The following is a 27,414-nucleotide window of genomic DNA, read 5'->3' as shown; positions in this document are numbered from 1 at the left end:
GGACCTCAATACAGTGATACTATAGCTTCTTCAGTGTGTGTGTGTGTGTTTGTGTGTGTGCACATGCGCACTTGCGCATAATGTTTATGAACACTGAATTGAAATTTGAAGCAAATTGTTGTATTTGTATATAACTGTTATTTGCAATGGAAAAATACTTGTAATATTTTTCTTCATTTTCTTTCCCCATGATTAAAATATATTTTTTCTCTTTTGGAAAAATATGTATGTATGCACCATGTATAGGAGATTTTAATAGTTTTATGGCCCTACAGTTTAAGTTAAAATATACTTATTTATAATAAGGAGACCCAATAGTTCAGTGGTTAAAGATGCTGAGTTGTCAGCTGGAAAGCTGGTAGCCTGAGTTTGAGACCTGAGCGCCACAGGACAGAGTGAGCTCCTGTTATTTGCTCCAGCTCCTGCCCACCTAGCAATTTGAAAGCAAGTAGATAAATAGTACCACTCTCGGAAGCAGAAATGAGCAGCGTCCCCTAGAGTTGGTCATGACTAGGCAGAGGAAACCTTTACCCTTATTTATTTACAATACATATTTCTTTTTATTTTTTTCCATTTATTTTTCGTTTGTTTCATCTTGAATTTTTGAGCGTTTCAAATAAAGAAGGTCCAGCTATTTGTGTGAATATTATTATATTTATGTATTATATTCATATTATATGTGAAGCAGAAAAGGGTGAGGGTGACAGATGTAATAGCTTCCTCTAAAACAGTGGTTCTCAACCTTTTTAATGTTGCGACCCCCTGAACCGGTCGTAAGTCGAGGACTACCCAACCGGTCGTAAGTCGAGGACTTTCCCTGCCCGGGAGCACCGTACATGCGTGGTGCCACCCCTTGCGCCGGCCGAGGCATAGCTGGCAAGGGGCAGCGACGGCGCAGGGTGACCACCGGCTGGGCCACCAGCTGGCCCAGCCCAAGGGAGGTAAGGCACCCGCCGGGCCCCACGCGCGCCAGCAACCCTCCCTGTACCTGCCGGCCTCCCACCCTGGCCCTCTTTTACTTACATTTTTAATAGTTGCTCAGCAGGGAGGGGTGGAAACTTCCAGACAGCTCGCCTTCGCTGCAGACAACTTGCAGCACTGTTTGCAGAATGGGACTTTTGTCGGGCTCAGCAGAGTCTATTCTATTGGCTTTCAAAAGCCAATAGAATAAAAGGGAGTAGCACAGCTAAGGAAAAGGGGAAAAAAATGGCGGACTGCGTTGTTTGGCGACCCCCGTGAAATGGTCGTTCGACCCCAAATGGGGTCGCGACCCACAGATTGAGAACCGCTGCTCTAAAAAACCTTGCCTGTTTCAGATCCAAATAGCAACATATCCCTATTTCAAAAATTAAATTTAGTTAAGATTAATTGTAATTTGTCATTTACAAACACATTCAAAGAAATAAATACTAATTTGTTTTAAAGCAGTTTCCTCATCCACATTGCTATTACCAAGGTTGCTAGAATATCTTCAGTTCAATATACTTAACTGATACTATCACTTATGGTGAATATTTGTAGCTCAGGTTTAGGATGAGGGTGAAGATTCGTTCTCTGAGCTTGTGGGTTGGTTTCTGAACGTTTCGTTACCAGGCAAAGTAACATCTTCAACAGTGTTTAGGGGATGTCTGTGTCAATCCTTTCAGCATTCCTTCACTTCAATTTCATCTGAAGTAACCCAAATAATTTATTCTTAATTGCATTCCTTCAGTTGGAGGCTCTTGTGCTTAGCCTTTTTCATCCACTTTGAAAACATGTTTCTTTCTATCATTACATTAGTTGCAGCCTTTGTTCTTTTCTATTCTGAATGTACAATAAACTTCTTCACTTTTTGCAGCAATCATCATCTTAGATGCATTTCCCCCATCTACAGCCTCTTTCACTTCATCGTTCTACCAAGCATCCTTTTTCATATTTCCCATACAACTCCCCAGATTTCTGTAGCACTTTGTAACACAATTCTTTTTACTGTGATTCAAGCAACTTTATATCGTCTTTCCTTTCAGCCACTTTCCATTAATTCTTTTGTGAAATTAATGTATTTTAATACCTTTTTCATATAGGACTCATATTTTTTCTTTTTTGCTGCCAATGTTCTTTCATTCTTTATTGTATTTTGTTAACGCTACTAAACAATGGTCCATCCCTCATTCAGAACTTCTTATTACTCTTACTCATATATCCACTAATTTTCTCAATCTTTCATCATAAACAATCCAGTCAGCTGTGCTTTTAGACTTTCATTCCTGTCTTGTCTGTACACATGAATAAATTTATGCTTAAACCGTATGTTTGAAACAAGCAGGCCTTTTTCTAAGATTTTCACTAGGCAATCATTCTCATTCATTTCTGGATAGTTGAATGAGAACATGCTGCATTTTCCCCCCAATACCTTTCTGGTGCATTTACTATTAATCTTCAGTGGAGCAATAGCCAACTAATGGATTCCTACTTTCACATAAATTTACAACAGTGACATTGGAAAAAAAAATCAGGTCCAGTCATGTGATGTCTTGACCTTTAACCTCAATAACTTGCAACCTTAATTATGGGCTCAATTATGGTTGTAAGTTGAGGACTACCTTTATGGTTTTGGTGAGTCAAGGCTTTCACATAATAATTTCTAGTAAGATTGAGAAGATATTGTATAGGTTGGTGGGTTTTGTGCCACATGTAGCATCCCTTCTAATGCTAAAGATGGTGTTATTCAATTTTGACACATGTTGTTCATTTTGCCACAAACACTACTGAAGTCCAGTGTTAGTTCTTACATCATCATCATCATCATCATTTTTAGCAAATGGCATTGTTATAGTAGCCAGGAGACCACGATGTTATTACAGACTAGTAGTTTGGCTTGCAAAGGTACCATCCCTGTTACAGGAAACGCTTGTGCGCTTCCCAAGGTGCACCACAGGAGGGTGAGCTGGCTTCGCACCAGAGAGAAAGTAGAGTGGCTCTTCCTGCAGTGTCACCCAAAGCCCCCTCGCTTCTTGGAACTGCCTCGCAAGCGGGCATTGCATCAGGAAAGTTCAGAGCCATCAGGAATCTGACTGCCTGCACAGAGCACAGCTCATTTTCCTATTGAAGTGGTACCTTTTTTATCTACTCACATAGAACGTGCTGTGGAATTGCAAGGTGGGCAGAAGCTGAGGCAACTGATGAGAGCTCATTCATGCAGAGCTAGGGCTTGAACTGACAGAGCTAAAACCCTCTCCATCATCATTAAGCCACTGAGCCACCACGCCTCCTTCTTATATTCTCATAGTATTCTATTAAACACAACATCTTTAACATAGACCAGTTTACTTCAGTCCAGTATGTCCTTCACTTTTTCCTTTGTTTACAAATATACATACTGTACCTCAGCATATAGTTTAGTCCAGGGGTGTCAAGCTAAATTTCATTAAGGATCACATCAGCATTGCGGTTGCCCTCGGGGGGGGCGGCCTACTGGGTGGGCATGGCCAGCTCTACATCGTTCGCGTCAAGGGTGCCTGTGGGGGCCTGGGCAGGAGTGGGACAGATCTGAAGGTCTCTGGCAGAAGGGGGTGGGACCGGGGCAATGGTGCATTTCTTCATTCCTCATAAAGGGTGACACCTCCCCAGCATGCACCCAGGGGTGGAGCCAACGCGACAGGGGCTGGTTCCTTGCTGTTTCCAGATGGCCTTGTGGAGCTAAGACTGAATGCGTTTCAGCGTAGATGGCCATCACAAAATTGTACATTGGCTCCTGGCTGGTCTGGGCCAGGGCCAAGGCAGCGGGGGCAGTTCCCTCACTGTTTCCAGGATGGCTTTGTTGGCCACATGAAACCACTTCACGGGCCGCATCCGGCCCCCGGGCCTAAACCTAATCTTCTACTTTGGTAGAATAATACTACTTTGGTAGAATGAATATATACTTATATGCATACATATATAGTTGTTTTTAGTTTATTAATATCTGAAGGGTTAGCAGATAATTTTATGCTCTTTAACAATTTGTTACTTTGTAAGCATGGATTTGAAAATGTACTATCTTCTGCTTTAAAAACTGGTTTATTTTTTTACAATATCTCTACCATACTTTTCAATCAATCTACAGTACATGGCATACTATTTAATTAGTAGCTGAGTGAGAAACGTATTTGACCAAACCTTGGTAAATTCTCCTACTGTAGTATTTTGTTCATTGGGACCTATCCTAAAGATTCCCTACTTCTTTGCTTTCTTGAAGACCTGAAATTATATCTGGATTTCATAGGGTTCAATCCTTGGTTTATATTCTTAGAGTTCCTTGGATATCACTTGGCGATACTGCTTTAATATATTTTGGGTGTGCCTGGGATTTTCCTTGGAACTAGGCAGTGTGTTTTTGCCTAAGGCCTCTATGCTGTTACTCTGTTCTTAAGAAGGTTTTCGTCAGTTACGATGTAAAGAAGATTAAGGTAGAAGTATGTTTTGAACTCTTAAGAAAACTGGACAAGTATAGCAGGTGTTTTTGTATATGAATGGCCTCATGAGGCATTACGATCATCAGACTAAGCAGGAGAGAAACTTAAATAATCTCTTCTGGTCCTGAGTTTAGAAAGAGGTATCAGTATTCTGTTTTTCCTGATACAACAGTTCATCTAGAAACAGAACTACAAGAGTATTGAATAAATGCTTCACATTTTTCTAGTGTCCCTTTGCAGAAAATTAGTAATATGCATATTTAAATATAGTGTATTTTTGATCTGCATTCAATTTTAGAAACCTATTACCTCTACCTGTGTGAACATGTAAACACAGTGTGTCCCACCTCATGTATCATATTCTTCAAGGCCTCTCTTCATGGTCATGTTTGCACCCTCTGATTAGCAATGTCGATAGTTATGTTATGTATTTGTTTCTTTTTGTCAAATGTTATCCTTAACACAAGTCCAGAACTGTGAATAAATATTTTTAACCACATTTTATGCATCTACTATTTGCTGGATCTTTTGCAGCAAATCCTTTATGAATCAGATTACCCCCCCCCCCTCTTGTAGTGTAGGGTTTCAGTTTTTAGCTGATCTTGACTAATAGTCCCAAAATAATGTGCAGAGGTAGAGGCATACATGAAAAATAAAAAGTTTGTGTGAATTTAATATACACCTTAAAAAAGAAATATCTTTGTCTCATTTCCTTCCTCTGGTCTTTTATCTTTACGGTCAATAATCAATCTGTAGTAGCTATATCTGGCATAATTATATGTAGCAGAATTACTCTGCTCCCAAAGGATTCCTATAAACTAGGATTCCTATAAACATTCAAGTGTGTGTTTGTGTCAGTTAATCATTCTAATACTTAAAACACTATAAATCTTTTAAATTGAGAAAATTATGGTTATCTTCAATATTGTTTTATAGAGTGAGCCATCAGAAATAGTCTATGTTGAGAATCTGCTTAAAACTTTCATAGGAAAAGCTCAACTACTTATATCTGAATAGCCTTGCTATTACAAAATTAGTGTCTACACATTATGAAAAAGATATTTAGATTATTTTGAGGGATCATACCTTTTAATAAGACACAGAGAATTTACTCTCTTCCCATGGTGATGACATAACCACATTCAGTATTCGCAAGACAGAGATGCTTAGTTGTACTTTATTGCCACATGTCAACTTGATTGTGATGAGGTATAATTATTTTCATTGTTGACTGAAACACAATTCCAATGTTTCTCTCTTTCAAAATTGTCTCTTTTTCAGTATGAAACTTGACCTGCAATCATTGCAGGTACTTCGCTGTGCAGTAGTGGGAAGAGCATCTCATTTTCAATATAGTTCTCAAAACACTCTAAATTTTATGTTTTATACCTGTCTTTTTCCATCTTTCATCCACATTCCCACAGTGAGCAGATTCTGTTTTTGACATGCAGTGGTAGAGTGAGTAATTTTATTTTTAATAAGAAAATTTTGGGGAACTTCCAAATGACATCTATACAGATATATTTTTAACTGCTCAAGCAGACTTCCAATGACCTTTCTCTTCTGTTAACATACACTTGGTAGGCTGAGTAGTCCTTGGTACTTTGAAGATTGATACATCCTAGGCTTTGACAGCTGTAGAATTGGGTCGCTCTGCCAATTTCACACTAGAAGTGAATTTTATTTCAGGTGATATTAGTAGAACCTACAAACAAGTTTCAAGACTGTGTTATCAAGACTTAATAGTATGAAACATTTTATAAAAAGTTTGTGTGAAAAAAATAAAATCTTTCAGAGCTTCTTAATCAGATGACAATAATCAAAATAATATTTAATTCTAGCATTTTTGTTTCATTAAAACCCTTTAGACAGTGTTCAATAATTGTTTAGTAATTAACTCTGAAGCTTTAGATACATCTCCAGATGATATTTTCCAACATAAGTATATGGCTATTAGGAAGTATTAGAACAAGATTCAACCTTGAAACATTCAAATAGTTTTTTCATATTTTGAGTAGCTAAGTATCTCAAGAGAAGACAATTCTATTTACTATTACTACCCCAACCTTACCACTGACAGAGGCAATCCAGAGATATACAGTATAATCAGTAGTAGTGAATGCCAGCTAAAACTGGTGTTTTGCCATCTTTAATCTTTTTCATGTTTTGTTTTCTTAAGGCTGATAAAGAATTTGTATGGTCTTTATGGAAACGTCTCCAGGTTGCAAACCCAGATGTTACTCAAGCAATCAGTTTGGTTGTGGAAAGGTAAGGAGGATTTTTTAAACTATGCATTTCATGTTCCATTATATAAGTAAAGAAACTTTTAGCAGTGCTATTCCTGACATTAAGATGTATTTCCCTAAGATATATTCTAGATATCTGGAAATCGAAAGTAGCTAAGTAGAAAGCTATGTTTTCTAATTTATTCAAATAGCCAACACATTCTATTTGTTGGAGGATTGCAGTCTAAGCCATCCAGTTTAAAAAAATCATAGTAAATTTAGTTCTAAGGGAAAAAACTAATCTGGTAAGTTTTAGTGTAAATGGAAATAGAGATATCAGTGTCAGTGAAATGACACTGCTTTCCTGGGTAGACTCCAGCGTTGGCAGAAAATTCTGCTGGTGTAGAATTTTCCTTGGCTATGTTCCACCTGTGAAGTGGAGGTTTATCAGGATTTGGCATAGACATTCAAAGCCACATGGCTTTCTTAATTCAGCCATCCTATAACTGTTCTAACTATGACAATTTCCACTCTGGGATTTGTTGTATCTTATTTCTCCCATAATGAAAAGAAAGAAGAAAGTGTGCCTTCTGTTTTCTCCTCTACCCAGAATTAAATTTCCAAACATTAGATATGGGTAATCATTCTGCAAGAACATCTTCAGGCTTTCTTTCTCTCCCTGCATGTACTTGGGACACAATTGGGACTATATTGTCTTGTTAGCTAATGCATATATGAATTAAAATTATACAAGGTAAGCAATAGTTCTACAAATACCTTTTAAGTTTATTTTTAGGTAAATAAATGATACATATCTTTACCCAAATAAACTTTGCTACATCTTGTAGGACAGGCAGATGTAATTGGGGAGACAGAAATTTCTTCAAGTAACCCCCCATGTAGAGCTTTAAAGATCCAAATCATCAGTATAGAAGTATTGAAGCTTGGTCACTGTTACTGTCACAAGGTAGGGTTTAATAACATTCTCACTCATATTTGGTCAACTTCATCTTTTTTTTAAGAATAATTTTACTTGCAACAATAAAAAAAACTAATACAAACTGAAAACTGAAAAAGAAAAAAATAGAAGGTGCAGAAAAGAAAGAAGAGAAAAAAATGGAAAAGAAAAAAAGATTATAGTAAAGAAAAAAAAAAGAAATATATAAATATACATTACTTCCCTTCATTTGGAAATGTGAACCACATGAACAGACATTTTATCATGCTTAGAGAGCCCCTAAAAAAGCTAAATAATTTGGATTCAGATAGATACTTTTCTACACAGGAGTTTAAAACTTAACATTCAGTTGAAGCCAGAACTTTTCTGTTTAGGATTAATGGATAAACAGTTAATGACGAAGCAAGTCTGAAGGCTAGAGCAAATTAGAGTAGGTCCTTTTTAAGTTTCTTCACCTGACCATTAAGGTATTATGGACTCCCCTGTCTTTTGTCTAATCATTTCCTAGTATCATCTCTTCCCTTCTTCTCTCAAGGTTACTCTCACATACTTGAGAATGTATGTAGTAGCATTACTATTTTCAACTGATTAATTTTTATTTTTTTTTGCTGAGACATCTATATTTTAATAAATGACTTATTCTTTAAGCAGTGCACATATTTTATGTTATAACTTCCAATATAGCTTTGGGGAGATGGAGGCAGTCATAGATAAGATATTATTTAGTGACAGGAGACTTGGTTCTAGCGCTTATGCACAAGGAGGCATCTGCAGATTTAAATCTGATGGCCAGGTTAGACTCAAAAGAGTCTGAGACGGAGGAAGCTTCTCAGCATGGTCTGGAGAAATTCCAGCCTCAGGTTGAGCCTACCAATGAGGTACATGAGACTGACATGGCTGAGGTCCATTCAAGCCAGCTGGAGGCAGCACAAGATGAGAGGCTGAATCTAGGAATGTAATGATGTATGGGAATCACACTGAGAGCTTGACTGATCGGTCTGTTAGAGGTGATGGGGAGATTTGTAGTTTCAGACTTGCATGTTGCTGTTAAAGTAGCCTTCTACTAAAATAAAATTAGCTTATCTTGTTAGTTTTCTTGTCTAGTTTTCTTGGGAGGGCTGACAGTGAGTTCCTTGTAGCTCTAGAGCACATAGGGCTGAGTACAGAGCAGAATTGGGGAGATTTGAATGGCTTCTTACATGGCAAGAGTGTTCTCACTATTGAATGCCTGCATTCGGTGCAAACTGTATTTAAGAGCCCTTGGTGCTGGGTTCAGCTTTTCCATGGATGAACCTAACCATGAATATGTGCATTAATACTTTTAAAAAGTATTTCCTAAACGTAGTTCAGATAAGCCCATCTGGGGGTAAGCAGACCTCATTTTTTTTAACCAAAATACCATGAAACCTGTGATATCTGTGGGCAGCACATTTTTCATAGTATTTTGGTTAAAAAATTGAGGATCTGCGCAACCTACATTTCCAAACAGTGGCCACCAGTCTCCTATTTGAAAATTGTTAAACAAATCAATTAAAAAATGGGAAACTTTTGGAGTAACCTGATATGTGCTAAAATGTTAAAAAGTAGTGTGAATAGGTGGTCGCTTCAATTAGTTTTTTTTTTAAACTTAATTTGTTGTTATTGTTAATTGCGAAGTCGTGTCCGACCCATCGCGATAACACAGCACAAATGCTCAAGACTGGAATTTTGTCATTGTCTTATTTTCTAGGGAAGGCAACAACATGGATCCCTAAACTTATTGTCCAATTAATTTCCTAAATGTTCTATATAAAGTATATGTATGCTTTCTGTTGTATATCTCCTGCCTAGGAGAAATTTCTACTCCAAGCAGGTTTTAGGGAGGTCAGGTGAACAATAGATCAGTGTGCTGTTTTACAGTTTCTAGCATGTTCATACTGTTCCCTTGACTTTGTCTTTCTTTTTAATTTAAATTAGCCTTTGACATTATTCCTAGGGAAAGACTTCAATGGAAGTTGTTTCATTCTTTTTTAGATCAGTCTAATTATGATGTTGCAAAAAAATAATTATACAAGTTAGGTGTGGTAGCAGATATCTCAATCCAGAATGGCTACCACTTTATCCAAGATAAAATCCATCCCCTTAAACTGAATTATAGACAGCTGCCTGGGCTTCTCTATATTGATGACATAGCTACTCTCCTTCTAACCTGGATTGGCTTCAGAAACAATCTACTAGCTCTAATGGATTATTGTAGTGAAAAGAGGCTTATAAATTATGTTGTTTCCCAACGGTTTGAGATACCACAAATATCAATGGAGATAATATCTTAGACAGATTTCATCTTCCAAGTATCTTGGTGTAGTATTCCAGTCCTTGGAAATCTGTGGGAACAAATTTAATCTATTTTTGATAAAGTTAATATCTGCAAAAGGGCCATATTGAGCTTCTTTCAAACCAAAGGTGGCAAGAACTACTGAATAAAGCCAAATCTTTAAAGCTAAATTCATTTCTAAGATGTTGTTTGATTCACACATATTGTATGTGGATACAAACATTTAACAAACTTAGATTTCAAAGTGTGCTGTTCAAAGTAGCTTGCTACGGTTGTTTAGAAACCACCTCAAAACAACTTGTGTGGCACACAAATCTAATAAATAATAATAATAATAAAATAAAATGATCCCCAGAATCTGTGTAGGCTGACTATTTCTCCAGCATGATGAGTGTAGAATCCACCAGATGGGTTATTTCAGCCTTCCTGCTCAGATAGACTAGGTCAGAACTTTGGCCACGCCTCCCTCAGGGTGTGTCTTCCCAGTTTTGGCTTAGGCTCAGGCAGGGCGCAGTTTTTTCGGCTCCTTAGCTAGGCTAGGTTAATTTGCTTTTTAATTGAATTTAATTGACTTTAAAATTATTAGGTTATATTTAAATTGTATTGCTTTTCATTCAGAACTAAATTCAAAAAAATTGAAGTCGAAAGTTGAATCAGGCCTTCTGGCCTTGAGCCCAATAGGTTCCTGTGGAGAAGGCTGCAGGCCGTTTATCAAATAGGGGCTTTTCAGCTCCCAATCGGCAATCAGCGGACCAGCTGGCCAGCTGGTTTTCGGAGATCGGAGTCTTCAGAGACTCAGACAACTCAGAGGCTTCCCCCTCGGCTTCTTCGGCACGAGGCTTTCCTGGACTTCAGAATTTGCATTGCAGCGGAGGCAGCGTGCCTAACAGCAAGTGCTTTCAGGGGGAATTGCTTTTGATCAGATTAACTGGCTTAAAGTCTGTTTTCTGGCAGGGGGTTTCGATTCCCCTCGATTCCCCTATTTTGGGTGCTTGTTTTTTCCTTGAGGCACTATATGAGGCGTCCGCCATTTTAACCGCATGTTCTGCAGGCGGCCACCATACTGAATGGGTCATCAACAACAGCCGCTATTTTGAGTGTGTCTCTTAGGCAGTCGCCATTTTTAGTGTGTCTCTTAGGCAGTCGCCATTTTGAGTGTGTCTTTTAGGCAGCTGCCATTTTGAGCGTGTCTCTTAGGCAGACACCATTTTGAGTGTGTTTCTAAGCACGTGTTCCTCACAAGAATATTGAGGCCTGCTTCTTTTATTGTCACAGGTCTGCCTTGTTAGTCCTTTCACTCGGGGGCAAGTTTTCAGTGTCATCAGACACAGAGTTGATTCCTGATCTGTATCGGGTGTTATTATTCTAACTACTCATTGTACTCTAGCACATGTCCTTTTCTTCTGGGGTGAGTTGAGCAAAGGGGAATTTATTTAAATCCACCTGCTACAATTAGTGTGTGGCATTTGTCACAGGCCTAGACAGGCAGTTCTAGAGAGCTGTCTGGCTGTCCTTGCCATTGCTATTGTGCAGATCGGATCGGTTTTCCATCTCTGTCAACTAGATCTGCGTGTTTGGATTCCCCCCACTTCTGGATATCTCCTACTCGGATTATCTAGACTGCAATGGCAGACAGTCCCTCACCCCAGGCACCACAGGGCTCGGGTATTCCTCCCGCACAAGCAAAGTGCAGATCTACTGATTTGGACATGGGAGGAAAGAAAAAGGCCAAAACAAAACACCTCTCTACCAAAGAGCCCTCAAAGTCAGCCAAGCGAGAGGCTTCGAGGAGGCATTTGGCAATGGAAAGGGAATTCTCCAAAGCCCAAAGGCTCAGGTCCAGTGAAGCTGAAGTGGTTTCCCCCGCTCCATTGGACACTCCTACATCTGAGTTTCCATTTGCACCTTCTCATGATGTTCCAAGGGATTGGTCTCCTCAGGGGGAAACTGTGCAGGCTGGTCCCCCTCGCTCCTCATCATCATCTTCTCATCATGGCCCTGAGGGCACGTTTATTCCAGCTGAGGCTGGTGCTAGTTATGTGGAACAAGGGGATAGGTGGTCAGCTGAGTTTCAGTCCTTCATGCACAATGCATTTATGCAATTCATGTCTTCTAGGGGACAGCGGCCCTTTCAACCACCACCACCTCCTTCTATACCTCCTTCTCAGGCGGCATGTACCGCTGTCCCCGGTTCAGGGGTTTCTGAGACTTCTTCCCAGCTAGGGGAAGAAGGGTTTGTTAACCTGGAGATAGCTGACATGCCCGTGTCAGAAGATGAGGAGGCAGCGCCCGAACAGGCGCCAATTTCGGGGCTCTTTGACCCTTCTCTTTTCAGGTCTGTAATATTAAAGGTCATTACCACCGTTAACCTCACTGCAATACAGGAGGAGAAACCTTCTACCTCTGCCAGTCAGGAATCTAATCCTTTGTTCGTGGAACAGGTGGTGGAGGATAAGCAGATTCCCTGTCCACAGGTTTTCCGCACTACAGTGGAGAAGCAGTGGTCATCCCTGGCCACTCTGCCTTCCCCTAATAGCACAGAAAAGAAACTGTTCAATCTGTCTTCTTCATTTGCTTCCCTCTTGGAGGTACCTTCAGTTGATACTCCTCTGACTTCTTTGTTTTCCACATCTGCTATTCCAGGGGATATGGCTGAGGCCCTGAAAGCGGAGGAAAAGAAGTTTGAACTCTCTCTTCGCCGAGCGCACCAGGCTTCGGCATGGGTGATAAAGGCTGCGACTTCATCCTCTTTCTTCGCCAGGGCATCGATCATGTGGCTTTGTGAGCTTCAGACACTTGTTCCACCGGATCAGGTTCGAACACATCAGACACTAGGGAAACTAGTGGCCGCTTCAGAGTACGTGGCAGACGCTTCTCTTCGTTCGACCAGGTACTCTGCCAGGTCCATTGCAGCTACGGTTGCCTCTCGTAGATTACTGTGGCCGAAACAGTGGAGAACGGATTTGAAATCAAAGTGGCGCTTATCCATGTCCAAATATAGCGGTACACAGTTGTTTGGGCCAATCCTTGAACCGCATATTATTGAGGGCAAGGATAAACATAAGATTCTGGCACACCCCTCCAAACGGTCTGATAGACGGCCCCAACAGGAGTTTTGTAGGCAGGTCTTCCATCCCAGTGGTTCCTGGGAGTGGAGACAGCCCTTTTGGGCAGGGCAGTCCTGGGATTGGTCAAGAGGCTCACGATGCTTTCCCCCCAGACAGGATCGTATGCAGGACCGCCAGAACATGGGAGCCAAGGGCCAATTTCAATTATAAACGCCCCTTCCGGGGATCGGGCGGTCACCCGTATAGGCGGTCCAAGTGACGCCAAGGAGGACTCTCCCATCGGGGGTCGTCTGGCACTGTTCAGTAACATTTGGGAGATGACCACCACAGACTCCTGGGTAAGGGAAACAGTCAAGTATAGTCTCACCCTAGAGTTCTACTCTCCTCCCCCAGACTGCTTCATTCAGTGTCCGGTGTCAAGAAACCCAAACAAAGCAAAATTGGTAGCCACGGCCATCTCTCATCTGTTAGACATCAAGGCCATAGAACCAGTACCACGGGATCAGGAAGGAAAGGGGTTTTACTCCATCCTGTTTGTGGTCCCCAAAGCCTCAGGTGGATGGAGGGCGATACTGGACTTAAAGGGGCTAAATTACTTCTTAACCTACAGGAGGTTCAAGATGCAGACCCTAAGGTTCATTCTCGCCAGTATCAGGAAAGGGGATTTCCTCTCATCCATAGATCTAACAGAGGCGTACCTACATATCCCGATACTCCCAGAACACTGCAGGTTCCTCCGGTTTTACTACGCATACCGGCATTACCAATACAGAGCTCTTCCCTTCGGTCTGTCCTCAGCTCCAAGGGTTTTCACAAAAAATTTGGCAGTCTTGGCGGCCCACCTCAGGTTGAAGCTGGTGTGGGTGCAGTGTTACCTAGACGACATCCTAGTTTAGTCCAGCTCCTTCCAGTCGGCCCAGTCAGACCTCGAGGTCACAATACATACACTTCAGGCTCATGGGTTCTCAGTGAACTTCAAGAAGAGTCACACGATCCTCACAAAGCGCCTCCTACATCTGGGGGCGATCATAGATTCGGACCTTTGCAAGGTCTATCTTTCACAAGAACATCGGGTCAGCATACAAAAACTTGTACATCAGGTTCGGAAGGACAAAGTTGTGCCCCTGGTACAGCTGTCCCAACTTTTGGGAAAGATGGTTTCTTGCATGGAGATTGTTCCATGGGCCAGGCTTCACTCAAGACGCCTTCAATGGTTCCTCCTTCCCTTTCAGAAACAGAACCTCAGTTCCTCCAACAAAAGGATCAGAGTTCCCCACCACATCTTGGTATCCCTCCTATGGTGGGCTTCACCTGCAATGAACAAGGGGACCATCTTCAAGGAGACCCTCAGGCTCACCTTAACCACAGACACCAGTCTGTTCAGTTGGGCTGCCCATATTCAAACTCACCTGGCCCAGGGACAGTGGTCTGGGTCGGACAGAGCTTACAGTATAAATTGGCTCGAACTCAGGGCCATACACTTAGCTCTCCAACAGTTTTCCTCCCTAGTGATGGGACAGCACGTCCTGGTCCTGATGGACAACGTGGCAGCCAAAGCTCATGTCAACAAGCAGGGAGGGACCCGGTCCTGGTCGCTCATGCAGGAGGCCTTGGACCTAGGTCTGTGGGCAGAATCCAACCTGGGGTCCATCAGGGTGGAACACATTTCGGGGGAGGCGAATCGACAAGCAGATTCCCTGAGCAGGGTTACAGTGGACCACTTGGAGTGGCGACTGGACCCGACACTGTTCAGGGACATCTCGATAAGGTTCGGTCATCCACATCTGGATCTCTTTGCTTCCCCGTCGAACACTCAACTTCCCAGGTTCTTCTCCAGGTTCCTGACATGGGGAGCGGAGGGAACGGACGCCCTCCGGTGCCAGTGGCCGGGGGACCTGCTGTATGCATTTCCCCCCCTTCCGTTGTTACAGGCAACCATCTGCAAACTGATTCAGGTAAGGGCGGAGGTAATCTTGATTGCTCCACATTGGCCAAGGTGTCCGTGGTTTGCCGACCTTGTGGATCTTTCTCTCTCGCCACTGTGGAGGATTCCCCCAGATCGGGTGGCTCTCAGCCAAGGAAACCTTCAACATCCAGACCCACAGTGGCTCCAGTTAGCCGCCTGGCACTTGAGCAGGAAAGTTTAGCTAGGCAATCCTATTCGTCCGGGGTGATCTCGATGATTCAAGCCTCCAGGTGCCCCTCGACTAATAGGATTTATGAAGCCACGTGGAGAAACACTCTCGGTCACAATTCCCAATATTTTGGATTATCTGCTGGAAGGCATGAACAAGGGTTTATTACCCAGTACCATCCGCAGGCAGATAGTGGCCGTCAATGGTCTTTACCTGTGACAACTTGGTTCCCTTGTCACAACATCCAGCAGTTAGTGCTTTTCTCAAAGGGGCGGTTAGCACTAGGCTGCCCGTGGTCCATCGCTATCCGTCGGGGGACCTACCTAAGGTGTTGCAGGCTCTGATCTCTCCTCTGTTTGAACCTCTCAGTTCTTGTTCTCTTCATTTTCTGTCTTTGAAGGTGGCATTCCTAGTAGCCATAACATCGGCTAGAAGAATATCGGAATTGGCTGAACTTTCAGTTAGGAGTGATTTGTGTACCTTCTTCAAGGATAGGGTGGTCCTCAGATTGGACCGTTCCTTCATTCCAAAGGTCAATACCTTGTTTCACAGGTCCCAAGATCTAGTTCTTCCTGATTTTTGTCCGAATCCTTCTCGTGGTCTAGAATGACAGTGGCATAAATTGGATGTATGCAGGACGCTGCGTCACTATGCCAAGCGGATCTCGGCTTTCCGAAAGTCGGAGGCCTTGTTCGTGTCCTTTCAACCCTCCGCCGTGGGTCAGAAGGTTTCTTCTTCGACCATCGGTAGGTGGATAAGGGCATGCATTGCTCGGGCCTATCTGTTTCAGTCTCTTCCAGTTCCTGCAAACATTACGGCTCATTCCACTCGCAGCGCTGTTGCATCTGCTGCTTGGTCCAAGCAGGCTTCAGTCGAGGAGATTTTAGGGCAGCAACATGGTCCTCCCCTTCAGTATTTGTCAGGCATTACAGGATAGATAGGTTTGCAGCAGCGGACGCCGCATTTGGCAGACGGTCCTACAACAGGTTGTTTCTTTGCAGGGGACACAAGCCTAGACTTCCCCCCCCCCCCGTAGGGACATGAGCGGCTTTGGTATGTCCCATCCAGTGGATTCTACACTCATCATTCTGGAGAAGGGGCGTTCTTACCTGAACGCCTTTTCTCAGCATGATGATGTAGAATCCACACCCTCCCGTGAGGCAGTCTAGGCAGGTGTCTTGATAATTGGAGCCAGTGCGCCGGACTTCGTCAGAGATGCTTCACCTCGTCAAAACTGGGAAGACACACCCTGAGGGAGGCGTGGCCAAAGTTCTGACCTAGTCTATCTGAGCAGGAAGGCTGAAATAACCCATCCGGTGGATTCTACATCATCATGCTGAGAAAAGGTGTTCAGGTAAGACAACGCCCCTTCTAGTTCAACTTCCACTTCTCTGGCAGTGTCTTTCTCTAGCAATTGCCACAATTCTTTTTGATAAGTTTTCCTCTTCCTGGAAAGCTGTAATTCATGGCTTCTCAACTAAAGCCCTCCTAGCTAGGAGGTTAGCCACTAGCAGAAATGAAGTAGGTCCTGGATATTGGCAAAATATGAATAAGAAATATTTTATGCTAGGAAATGTTCTATTTAATACTTGCTCAACATACTGGAACTTTTTCTTTAGCTTCCTTTAATGTTTTCCCTCTTCAGTTTTGTACCCTTTTTGCAGAATGAACATGCAACTGCACTTCCAAGGAAACCCTAACCCACCTATTTGTCTGATGTCCTTTTTACAGCAACTTGTGCCTACCTTCATAAGTCCTTGCTAATAGCAATTTTTTTTATTGAAAATTTTTTAAAAGTTTTACAAATAAACAACCAAAAACAAATCAACCCTCACCCAATCCCTCCCAAACCCACCCCTCCCTCCCCCCTCCCTGAACTTCCCAGAACTAAATATAGGCTTATTTAAAATTTTAAAAAACCTAAACAAATTTTTACAACTTATAAAATAATAATAAGATATATGTGACATAAGCATTAAAAAGAAAAATACTTAAAAAAGAAAGAAAAAAAAGAGGAAAGAGAGAGAGAAAGAAAAAGAAAAAAAAATAAAAGAAAAAAAATAAAAGAAAAAAAGAAGGGAGAAAACAAAAGACGGGAAAAAAAACAATCTATACAAGTTATGAAAAAGCTAAATGATATTTTTCCATATCCAAATTATATTGTATAAAATTTATCCATTTTTCCCATACAACAAAAAATTTCTCTTGAGATTGCTCCTTTAAGAAAGCCGAAATCTTTGCCATTTCCGCCAAGTAAGAAACTTTATAAAACCACTCTTGTAAAGTAGGCAAAGATTCCTTCTTCCAATATTGTCCTACTAACAGCCTTGCGGCTGTAATCAAATTTAACATCAATATAACTTCCTTAGCATCACAATCAGTAACAATACCTAATAAAAATAATTGCGGGGTAAATTTTACCCTCCTTCTAAAGATTCTTTGAATATTCCACCATATCTTAATCCAAAAAGCTTTTATATTTTTACACGACCACCAAATATGATAATAAGTAGCGTCCAAACAACCACATCTCCAACATTTAGGCTGTAGATCAGGGTACATAATAGACATTTTTTGTGGGTCGGGGTGCCATCTATAAAACATTTTATAAAAATTCTCTCTTAAGTTCTGCGCTTGTGTAGGACCACAGCGTCATAATATAGTTTCAAATTTGGTACCTTGAGTCCACCTCTCTCACGAAAATCTTGCATAATTTTAAGTTTTACCCTTGGTTTTTTCCCTGCCCAAAATAAATTTGTTAATACCTTTCTGCCATTCATTTAAATTAAGTTCATTCTTTAAGATAGGTAACATTTGAAACAAAAAAAGAAATTTTGGTAGAACATTCATTTTGATAACTGCAATTCTACCCATAAAAGATAACTGTAAGTTATCCCAATTCTTTAAATCCTTCTGTACCCCAATCCACAAGTTTTCATAATTGTTTTTATACAATTTTACATTAGAAGCAGATAATATGACCCCCAAATATTTTACCTTATCAACAACTTCAAAGTCTGTTAAGTTAACCAAGGTCTGTTTATCGCAATTAGTCATATTTTTGGGTAATATTTTAGTCTTATTATTATTAATTTTAAAACCCGAAACACACCCATATTGATGAATCAATTGTAATAATTTTACTACCGAGTAAGTAGGTTGAGACAAAGTAACAACCAAGTCATCTGCAAAAGCTCTTAACTTATATTCTTTTTTATTAATCTCTATTCCTTTTATTTCTTGAGACTCCCGAATTTTAATCAACAAAATTTCCAATGTTAAAACAAATAATAACGGAGATAATGGACATCCCTGTCTTGTACCTTTTTCTATTGTGAAAACCTCTGACAAACCCCCATTAACAATAAGTTGAGCAGTCTGTTTTTGATATATGTTAGATAAAGCTTGTAATATATTTTGTCCAAAATTCATCTCCTTGATTAAACATAACATAAACTGCCAATTCAATTGGTCAAAGGCTTTTTCAGCATCCAAAAATATCAGCCCTGCAGAGACTTGGTTGTTTTTATCTAAATATTCTAATAAGTTAATAATTTGTCTAACATTATTTTTCATATACCTTCCAGTTATAAAACCCGATTGGTCCTTATGTATAAGCTGCTGCAAGACCCCCATAAACCTATTAGCTATAATTTTTGCAAAAATTTTATAATCCACATTTAAAGAGATATAGGCCTATAATTCTTGGGCAAAGTGAGATCTTGATCCTCTTTTGGAATCAAAGATATAAAAGCATTGCGCCATGACGGAGGAATCTCTAAACCCTGTAATATATTATTAAAAAGCTCACATAAAGGTTGAGTCATCTCTTCTACTAAGGTTTTATAATAAATAGATGTCAAACCATCCGTACCCGGCGCTTTGCCTAATTTTAATTGCTTAATAGCTGTCACAATTTCCTCACTGGTAATTAAACCATTAATCTCTTTTTTCTGATCTTCTGTTAATTTAGGAAGATTAGCTTTACTTAAATAATTATTTATATCTATAGTTTGTACATTGGTACTCTTATATAATTTTTGATAATAATCTAAAAAAGATTTCTTAATCAGTTCTTTCTGATAAACCAATTTACCATTATAATTTATTTTATCTATAATTCTCTGTCTCTGTTTCTTTCTTAACTGATAAGCCAGCCATCTCTCTGGTTTATTAGCATTACAAAATGTATTTTGTTTCATAAACATTAAATTAGTTGCAGCTTGGTCAGCCATCAACATATTAAATTGTGTTTTTAACAATTGTATAACTCCTTTCACCTTTTCATCTGAAGGATTTGAGATTAAAAGCTTCTCTTTTAATTTAATCTCATCTTCCAATTCTTTACGTTTCTGAGTCTGCTTTTGTCTATGAAAATTATTCATTTTTATCAAAATCCCACGCATAAAGGCTTTACTTGCATCCCATACCATTGACATTGATGTTCCCTTATACATAGTTAAAACAAAATAATCCTTTAAGCATTCCTTTAATTTTTGAACATTTTTTTCTTGTTTAAATAAATTCTCATTCAACCTCCAGGATCTCCTCTCCTCTTTCTCAGCAACCAGTTCCATCCAAACTGGACTATGATCTGTCAATGACCTAGGAAAAATTTTTACATTCGTCACCCTGTTATATAAATCTGTTGTAATCAGGAAGAAATCAATCCTTGAGAAAGATTGGTGTCTATCTGAGAAGAAGGTAAAATCTCTTTCCTCTTGATTACGTTCACGCCAATAGTCTCTCAATTCCCAATCTTCTTTCAAATCAAAAAAAAGCTTTAGGTAGTTTAGCCTGCTTGAAGAAGGTAGAAAAACCTTTTTTGTCCTTTTGTGTATCTAAAACACCATTCCAGTCTCCCATTAATATCACGGACCTACAATCCAACAGAGTTATTTTCTGATGTAACAACCTGTAAAATTGTTCCTGTTGCTGGTTTGGTGCGTACAATCCCACTATAAGTATTTTCTTACCATATAAGCCAAGTTCAATCATAACATATCTTCCTTGAGGATCTGATTCTACCAGGCAAGCTGGTAGGTTTTGCTTAACATAAATTACCACACCCCCTTTTTTCCCAGGGGCAGGAGATACAAAATGAGATCCCAAGCGAGCATTAGCTAAATATTTTTGGTCTTTAAGTAAAATATGAGTTTCCTGCAAACAAATAATGTCATTATTATGTTGCTTTAAATAGTGAAAGATTTTCTTTCTCTTCTGGGGAAAATTAAGACCGTTAACATTCCAGGTCAGGAACTTTGCCATCTCCCTCAACCAGGAGCCTGGAGAAGATTCCCTCAAGGTCTGCTACTGAAGAATGTGTTGCAGAGCTTTTGGGTCTTGCTCCTCCCACCGGCATCGAAACAATCTGATGAGAAGATTCTTTAGCTTCTTTCTTCTGTTGTTCCTTTTCCTTACGTTTATGTGCTGCACGAGTCATTCTCTGTTCTTTAACCTCTGCTTGACGCATCCATTCCACCTGCCCAGCAGCCATCAAACCTAGTCCTTCAGACTGCTGTTCCACCTCTTTGTCACTCAAGGCTCTCTGAGTCATGGATGAAGATGAGCCTGCTCCCAGGACCGTGTTGTAAAATTCTTTAGCTTTAGCAACCGTGTTAAATCTATAACGTGTCCCCGCATGGCTCAAAACAATACCCATCGGAATCTCCCATCTAAATGGCATCAATCTTGTTTTGAGTTCATTTGCTAAAAAAGCAAAATCTTTTCTGCTTCTTAAAATTTTGGATGGGATTTCCTTTAAGATAATGATATCTTGGGCAGCAATCTGGAATCTCTTGTTATAAAAAGCTTGTAAAATCTGATTACGCAGAGACTTCTTAGCAAAGTAAATCACCACATCTCTTGGCAAATTCTTCTGTTTTGCAATCCAAGAGTTAACTCTGTAAATTTTTTCCACTTCTCCACGTAATTCATCTTTATCTATATTCAAAACAACAGCTAAATCATTGATCACCATCTCCATCAAATCTTGATTCATATCTTCTTTAAGACCCCTAATTCTCAAGGCATATTCCATCTGTCTATACTGAAACATAAGAATATCATCTTGTGAAGTTTCCACCTTTTTTTCCATATCTTGGAATTTATACTCAAGAAAATCTACTTTTTCTGCGACTTCTTCCACTCTGGAGTCCAGCTTCACGACCACAGAAGCCAATCCGGATAAAGCTGAGACTATATCTTGCCTTAAAATAGTATTATTCTGTACAAAAAGCTCCTTCATTTCTTTCTTCATTTCCTCCTTACTTTCAGACTTGCTCTGTTCCAGAAGTTGCTTCACTTCCTCCCTAAATTGAGACACAGCATTTCCCATTATATCTTTAATGTCTTGTGCAGACGAGCCTGATGGGGGAGGAGAAGGTGGAGATGTAGCCTTAGGTTGCTGCACCGGTGGTGTTACTTTAAGTTGTTGTTGAACAGTTGCAATAACAGGAGAAGAAATCACCTTAGAAACTATAGAAGCTGGTTGTCTCTTTGAAGCCATTTTTTAAAGTTAGTCTCTCTTTCTTTCTTCTTAAAAAAAAGAAAATGCTTAAATCTTTACAAATAAAAAAAACCAGGAAAAGTGCAATAAAAATAAAAACTTCCAAAGCACTTTAAAAGAAAAAAGAAAAAGAAACTTAAAAGAGAAAAAAAAAGCAATGCTAAGCATACATTTCATTCAGTCCGTCTTTTCTTTCCGGAGATAGAAAAAAAAACACTTTCAAAGCGCCATTTTACTTTCACTCTCACTTTCCGCCCGAAGAAAAAAAATCCAAAAAAAAAGAATCAGCATAAGCTAAAAACAAATTAAGAAAAATAAGTCTCTAACTCTAAGTAAAATCCTTTAAACAGTTCTGTCCGCTTTAAAAATCACTCACCAGAAAGCTTTAAGTGCGGAGATGGTAGCGGCGTTTCACTTTGCTTCCGAGGAAACAAAGACAGCTGAGAGGTGGAGAAGGCACGAACTCCGAGGGAGCACTCTTTCTACCCCCCTAAAAAAAAAAATCCAGGGAAGGTTAAGAGGTTCTACCTCTATTCATGCAGTCTCTACCCCTTCCCTTTGCCCGGGAAGGGGATTTCGAACCGCGGGCCAGCTGATGTACGCTGTGCTCCGCAGATCTGACACCGTCTCAGGAGGACGGCTACAAGTAGCCGCCATCATCGTCGCTTAACCACCGGAAGTCGCTAATAGCAATTTTGAGAACAATTAATTTGCTTCCTATTGTGGAACTAGAACCCTAATGTCTTCCTCAAGTAACCCCACCCCCACTTATAGAGGCAATATTTCTTTCAGCTACTTTTGCTTTATGTAGGAAATTGCTCTTAATCTTTAGGACACCACCAATATATAATTTAATGTACACTTCGTTAATCCATTGATCTCAAAAGTTTTGTAAGATTTTTAAATTAGTTTAGAATTCTATTAATTTTTATATAAGTATTTTACTACTCGCATTTGTAGCATTATAATGAACTATATTTTTTTCTTTGTATTGGTTTTATGATTTTTTTTTTAGTTTGAACTTTGTAACCTTTGTATTGCACATGTGATGTTAAGGGAAATGAAGAGCAAAGAAGAAATATACCCCACTGGATATAATGCCTGGACTGATATATAAGTTGACAGTTAAAAACTCTGTCCCAGTAGTGTTTTTAATTGTTTATTACTGTAAATATGCAGAGCTAAGAAACTTTAAAGAGAAATATTTGATGAATACAGTCACTTAGTCTAATCATGATGTTAAATCAATTAATGCTGCAGTGCACTTCTATTAGCAGTACTTTTAAAGTATCTTTTTATCTGAGAGATTATAATTAAGGTGTGGTACTTGAGAATCTTTTGGGAAAATACACCTTTGTACTGGTTTGATGTCAGACTACTTAATATCACACAAAGAAAAGTAACTTTTCCTATTTAGAATACTTTTATGTTCCCAGACTGGGACTGAACCGCCCTAAAAATTTCAAAATGAAACAGGATCATTATTGATTCACAAGATATACAGAAGAGATCTCACTTTTCTGCATTCGTTGCTGAAGCTACATTCTTTGGCTTAATTTTCAGGTACAAACAAAAAATATCTTTAGTGTGCAAATAAGAAAAGCCTTTGGGAATATACTAAGCCCTCTAGATATTTTTAAACAAGCCACTATATATCCATGCTAGTATACTTTCCAACTACTTTAAATACTATTGATCTTTGAATTATGTAACAAACAGTATTTTATTTCTACCTCATTTGCCTTTGAAACTTTTTTCAACAGTTAAGCACAAATAAATATTTAATAATTAATTCTGAACACTTGTATTTAGCAATAAAAAACTTGAGACATTTCTGTAATATAAAAATTGCTTCTAGAAGACGAGACCTAACAACATACAGATTTGAAATTAACTTTACCAGTTGGGAAATCCTCTCTTTCAGATGTCTAATCAACATGAGCCTGGGAGACAAAATCTTTATTCCGGCTATGGTAGATGCATTTGGTGGGCATTTGGCAAGCTAAGCATAATTTTCAAGAACAGCCTCCTATGCCTGAAAAGATCAGTGTGTGTTGTCTGTTCTAACATATGTCAGCAAAACATGGACACTAACCTCACAGTCAGTACAAAAGCTACAAGTGAGGCTGGCTCCAATCCTCCTAACTTTTCGTAAGGGCCTAAAGATGTGGCTTTGCCAGCCAGCTTGGGGCCCCGGTGGGGGAACAGCACAATGGAGGTGGTTGATTGAGTAATAACAGGTCTCAACTCCCCCCCTCCCACTTTACCCCGCCCTCCCTGTGTGTCTTTGGTTTTAATATTTTTTTTAACTTTTTATGTTTTAGCTTATATGTAGCTATAAGCCACCCAGAGCTACCCTATGGTAAGAGGAGCAGCCAATAAATTTGATAAACAGACAAACAAATTTTCTCCCCAAAAAACAAGGCAACGTTTAAAATTAATTTAAAAAGCAACTAATTATTACAAGTTTGGTAAAAGAAATCCAGTTTTGCTTTCTTTCTAAACATTGCAAGAGCATGCGAAATCACACTTCCCTGGTCCAGTGACCAAATTGGAGAAAGGGCTACGGTTTGGATATTAATTTAGCTGATTATCTTTTTCTCAATCTTATTCAATTTGAACCACTTTTTATATCTTTTACTGAATACTAGCCTCATTAAACAATGCTTTTTCTTCTCAGATGCAGAAGGTATCTTTGGTCCATGGTTATTGGTTGCCTAGCACAGACATGTCAAACTCGCGATGTCACGTGACGTTGCACAACGTATTGGCACCGTTTTGCCATTGCTGGCAATGGGGTGGGCGCGGCTTTCGCGTGATGCATCCGGCCTGTGGGCTGGCAATTTGACATCCCTGGCCTAGTAGATCCAGTCTTGGAAGATGTACAGGGATTTCATATTCTTATGTATAGAATTCCTAATATTTCTACGTCTTCTTAATAATTGGATTTTTTCCTTGGTTAACTGGATTTTCATTTGTGTTTGAGATATTTATATCAGCTAATAGCTATTGAAGTAGAATAGAGTGTTCCTTAATTATGAGGTGGAAAGATTTGAAGTTGGTAAGATGCTCACTGAAATATTAGAAAAATAGCCCTAACAAAAAGTTGATAATGAAACACAAGTTTTTTTTTCTACCAATGGCTTATAGCATTAACATTTTTAAGCGGTTTATTTATTTACTTATTTGTAATATTGTCCATATACTTCTTTCAGGTATGTGTGTTTCTAGGTATTCAAGAATTTTGTTTTTGTTTCATAGTAAATAAATAAATAGCTTGTAGTTAAGTTTAAGCACAAGGAAAAACCAAACAATCTCTTCAAACTACTTGGTATACTGGATTTTCAGTATGTGAATAACTGCCTGTTTTGCAACTGAAAGTTTATATTCATGAGCAGAAGATCTTGGTTAGTTTTAAATGTCCTACTGTATTCTCTAGGGAAGTTGGATTATGCCTAGTAAGGTCTAGAAACGATTTTGCCTTGGAAGACTGAGCAAAGAGTGCAATTCGCTTTTTCTTTTTAGTTGTGGCTGAGTGTTATGTGATCTGAACAAACTACTGTATCCTTTTGAGGCAGGAGAGGAGCAGAATACAATGACAGGACAGAATTTAAACTTTACATGAATTATTTCAGATCTTCTGGCAGCATATCAAGTGAATCTATTTGTATTAAATCATTTAGCAATGCTCATTGATTAGGTTGCTGTACATGGAGTAATTTAATCAATGCGAGTTTGTCATGTATCAAATTTCTTCTTCAGTTAATCAACATATATAGCACACTGTCATACAGACTGATTACCATATTGTCACTGGATTAAAATATGGGATTAAACTAGAGGACATGAATCTTAATAAACCTAATAATAATAAATGGCTAGTTTTTTACTTTCCAAAATGTTGTATGTAAGTACATCTTAATATAGATTATAAAATATGTGTTTTGGTCACATCATATAGTCACTGCTTAGCATCCTGAATAGAGAAACATGGCGTTGCATCTAAGGTCAAAGAATTGTGATAGTTCACAATTGATGAGCATTTAATACCCTGTTTCATTAAAAATTCTCAGAACATTGAACATAAGTCAACATTCCATGGAGAAGGAAATATTACGCAGCTTGTATGTGTTCATATCTGCATATCGGAGCACAAAATATTGACATGATAATTGCAGTCAAGCTTGACTGAACAGTGGCCTATGGGAATTCAGCTGGTGTTGTACCAACTGGATGGCTGCTCATGACACAGTTTGAAATGCAAGGTGCAAGTTAGCATTTTATTCAGCACAAGCAGGCATCATTTAAAAATCCTTGGGGGAAACCCTGGTGATGTGCAGATGTTAAAACAGTCTGTTCTGAAACACTGATATTTTGAACACTGTAAGAAACTTGTGTATTTTATATTGAAAAAGTGCTTTCCAAATTAAGAAGAAAATATGATGCTTAAAGAGTTCATGCTAGTAATTGTAACCATAATCTCTACAATATAAAACATGTGCATAGCTGTAAAACCATAATTTTAGACATTTGGCTTCTAAGTGTAAAAACACAACCAATTTTCTTCAATTAAGCCTCTTTGCTACTAAACATAAAACAATATGTGGTGAAATATATAATGCAGAGCAAGTTTATAATTGTGTAACCAAATATTTTATTTTAATACAAAGTGAAAACACAATTTGTAGTCATCATATGTCTTTAAAACATTAACTGTGTCAAAAGAAATAATATTTAGACACAAATATATAAGTGTTTATGTGTGTGTACAGTATTTGTGTCTCTGTCAGTTATATTTAATGATATTAGTAGTATCAATCTTTGCATTTTTAAAACATTTTTTATTTTTCAAATTCTTGCAATACTAAGATTTTTAAAGTAAAATTTTATGCTTAAGATTAATTAGCTGAGAAACTAGAGTATTTTGCTGTAAATATCTATCATAGATATTTACAACTGTGGAATGGGAGAATATAATTAGATCCTTTCATTTTAGAAAACACTAAATGAAACTCAATCTTTTTTTTCCAGATAGGGAAAGTCTTTTGTAGAAGCAAAGCACCACCTCTGCCACCATGACTTATATTACTTTTGAAATCCTAAGGAAATACACAGTTTTTATAATTTAGTTATTCAGTTCTAATATGATATTAGTATGGTTTTTTGACCATGAAATGGTGTGATTTTCACAAATAACCATAAATTATGGTTCAAACTACAGTGGGTCGGTTCACATACTATACACTAAGGTAGCATTACCAATTGGCCATTATGAGTTAGCCTGAAGTTTGTCTGAATCTTGTGCTTGAGAGAGGGATAGTTAAAATCTCTGGCATTTTTGGATACTGATGTTCACTTCTGTTAAATTAATAATTTAAAATTTGTAATTGCATCCTATTGAAGTAAAAAATGCTGGCCTAAACTGTTGTGAATACACAGATCTGTTTGTGTGTGTAGAAAAAAAGGGGGGATTTTCAAGAAAATAAATATACTACAATAACTGGTCTTCCATACAGCAGGGTATTTCACTTTATAGTAGTTTGTAGATTTCTGTATTTTACCCTTTCTTCTTCTAAGAGGGTATATACAAAATATCCATCTCAGACTGCTGTAGTTTTTTTTAAGTATTTTACTAATTTTCTATTATTACAATTCATTAGTGCTTAATGAACAACGTGTTGTCTGGGTTGATTTTTTGCTTAATAATACAAGTTAAGTTCTTATTCTCTATCTCGTTTTTTCAGCCATTGATAAAATAAGTTCCATGTTTGGA

The 27,414-nt window shown here is 38.9% G+C and overlaps 1 protein-coding gene across 6 annotated transcripts in view; it reads left to right on the top strand.

Annotated features, from left to right (window-relative positions):
- Window positions 1-27,414, top strand: part of CNTLN (centlein) — a 189,423-nt gene that overhangs the window by 7,827 nt on the left and 154,182 nt on the right. For all 6 annotated transcript variants that reach the window (XR_005553700.1, XR_005553699.1, XM_039319412.1 and 3 more), the window contains exon 2: window positions 6,613-6,701. Coding sequence is in view for 4 of the 6 variants with exons in the window: in XM_039319412.1 (XP_039175346.1) it covers window positions 6,613-6,701 (89 nt within the window). In the remaining 2 variants the exon portion in view is untranslated. The remainder of the gene's footprint in view (window positions 1-6,612; window positions 6,702-27,414) is intronic.

Source organism: Crotalus tigris, unplaced genomic scaffold, assembly GCF_016545835.1.
Source record: "Crotalus tigris isolate CLP2741 ecotype Arizona unplaced genomic scaffold, ASM1654583v1 scf7180000023589.2044511, whole genome shotgun sequence".
Lineage (NCBI taxonomy): Eukaryota > Metazoa > Chordata > Lepidosauria > Squamata > Viperidae > Crotalus > Crotalus tigris.
Note: the sequence above shows the minus strand (reverse complement) of the source record. Positions and strands in the feature narration are given on the sequence as shown.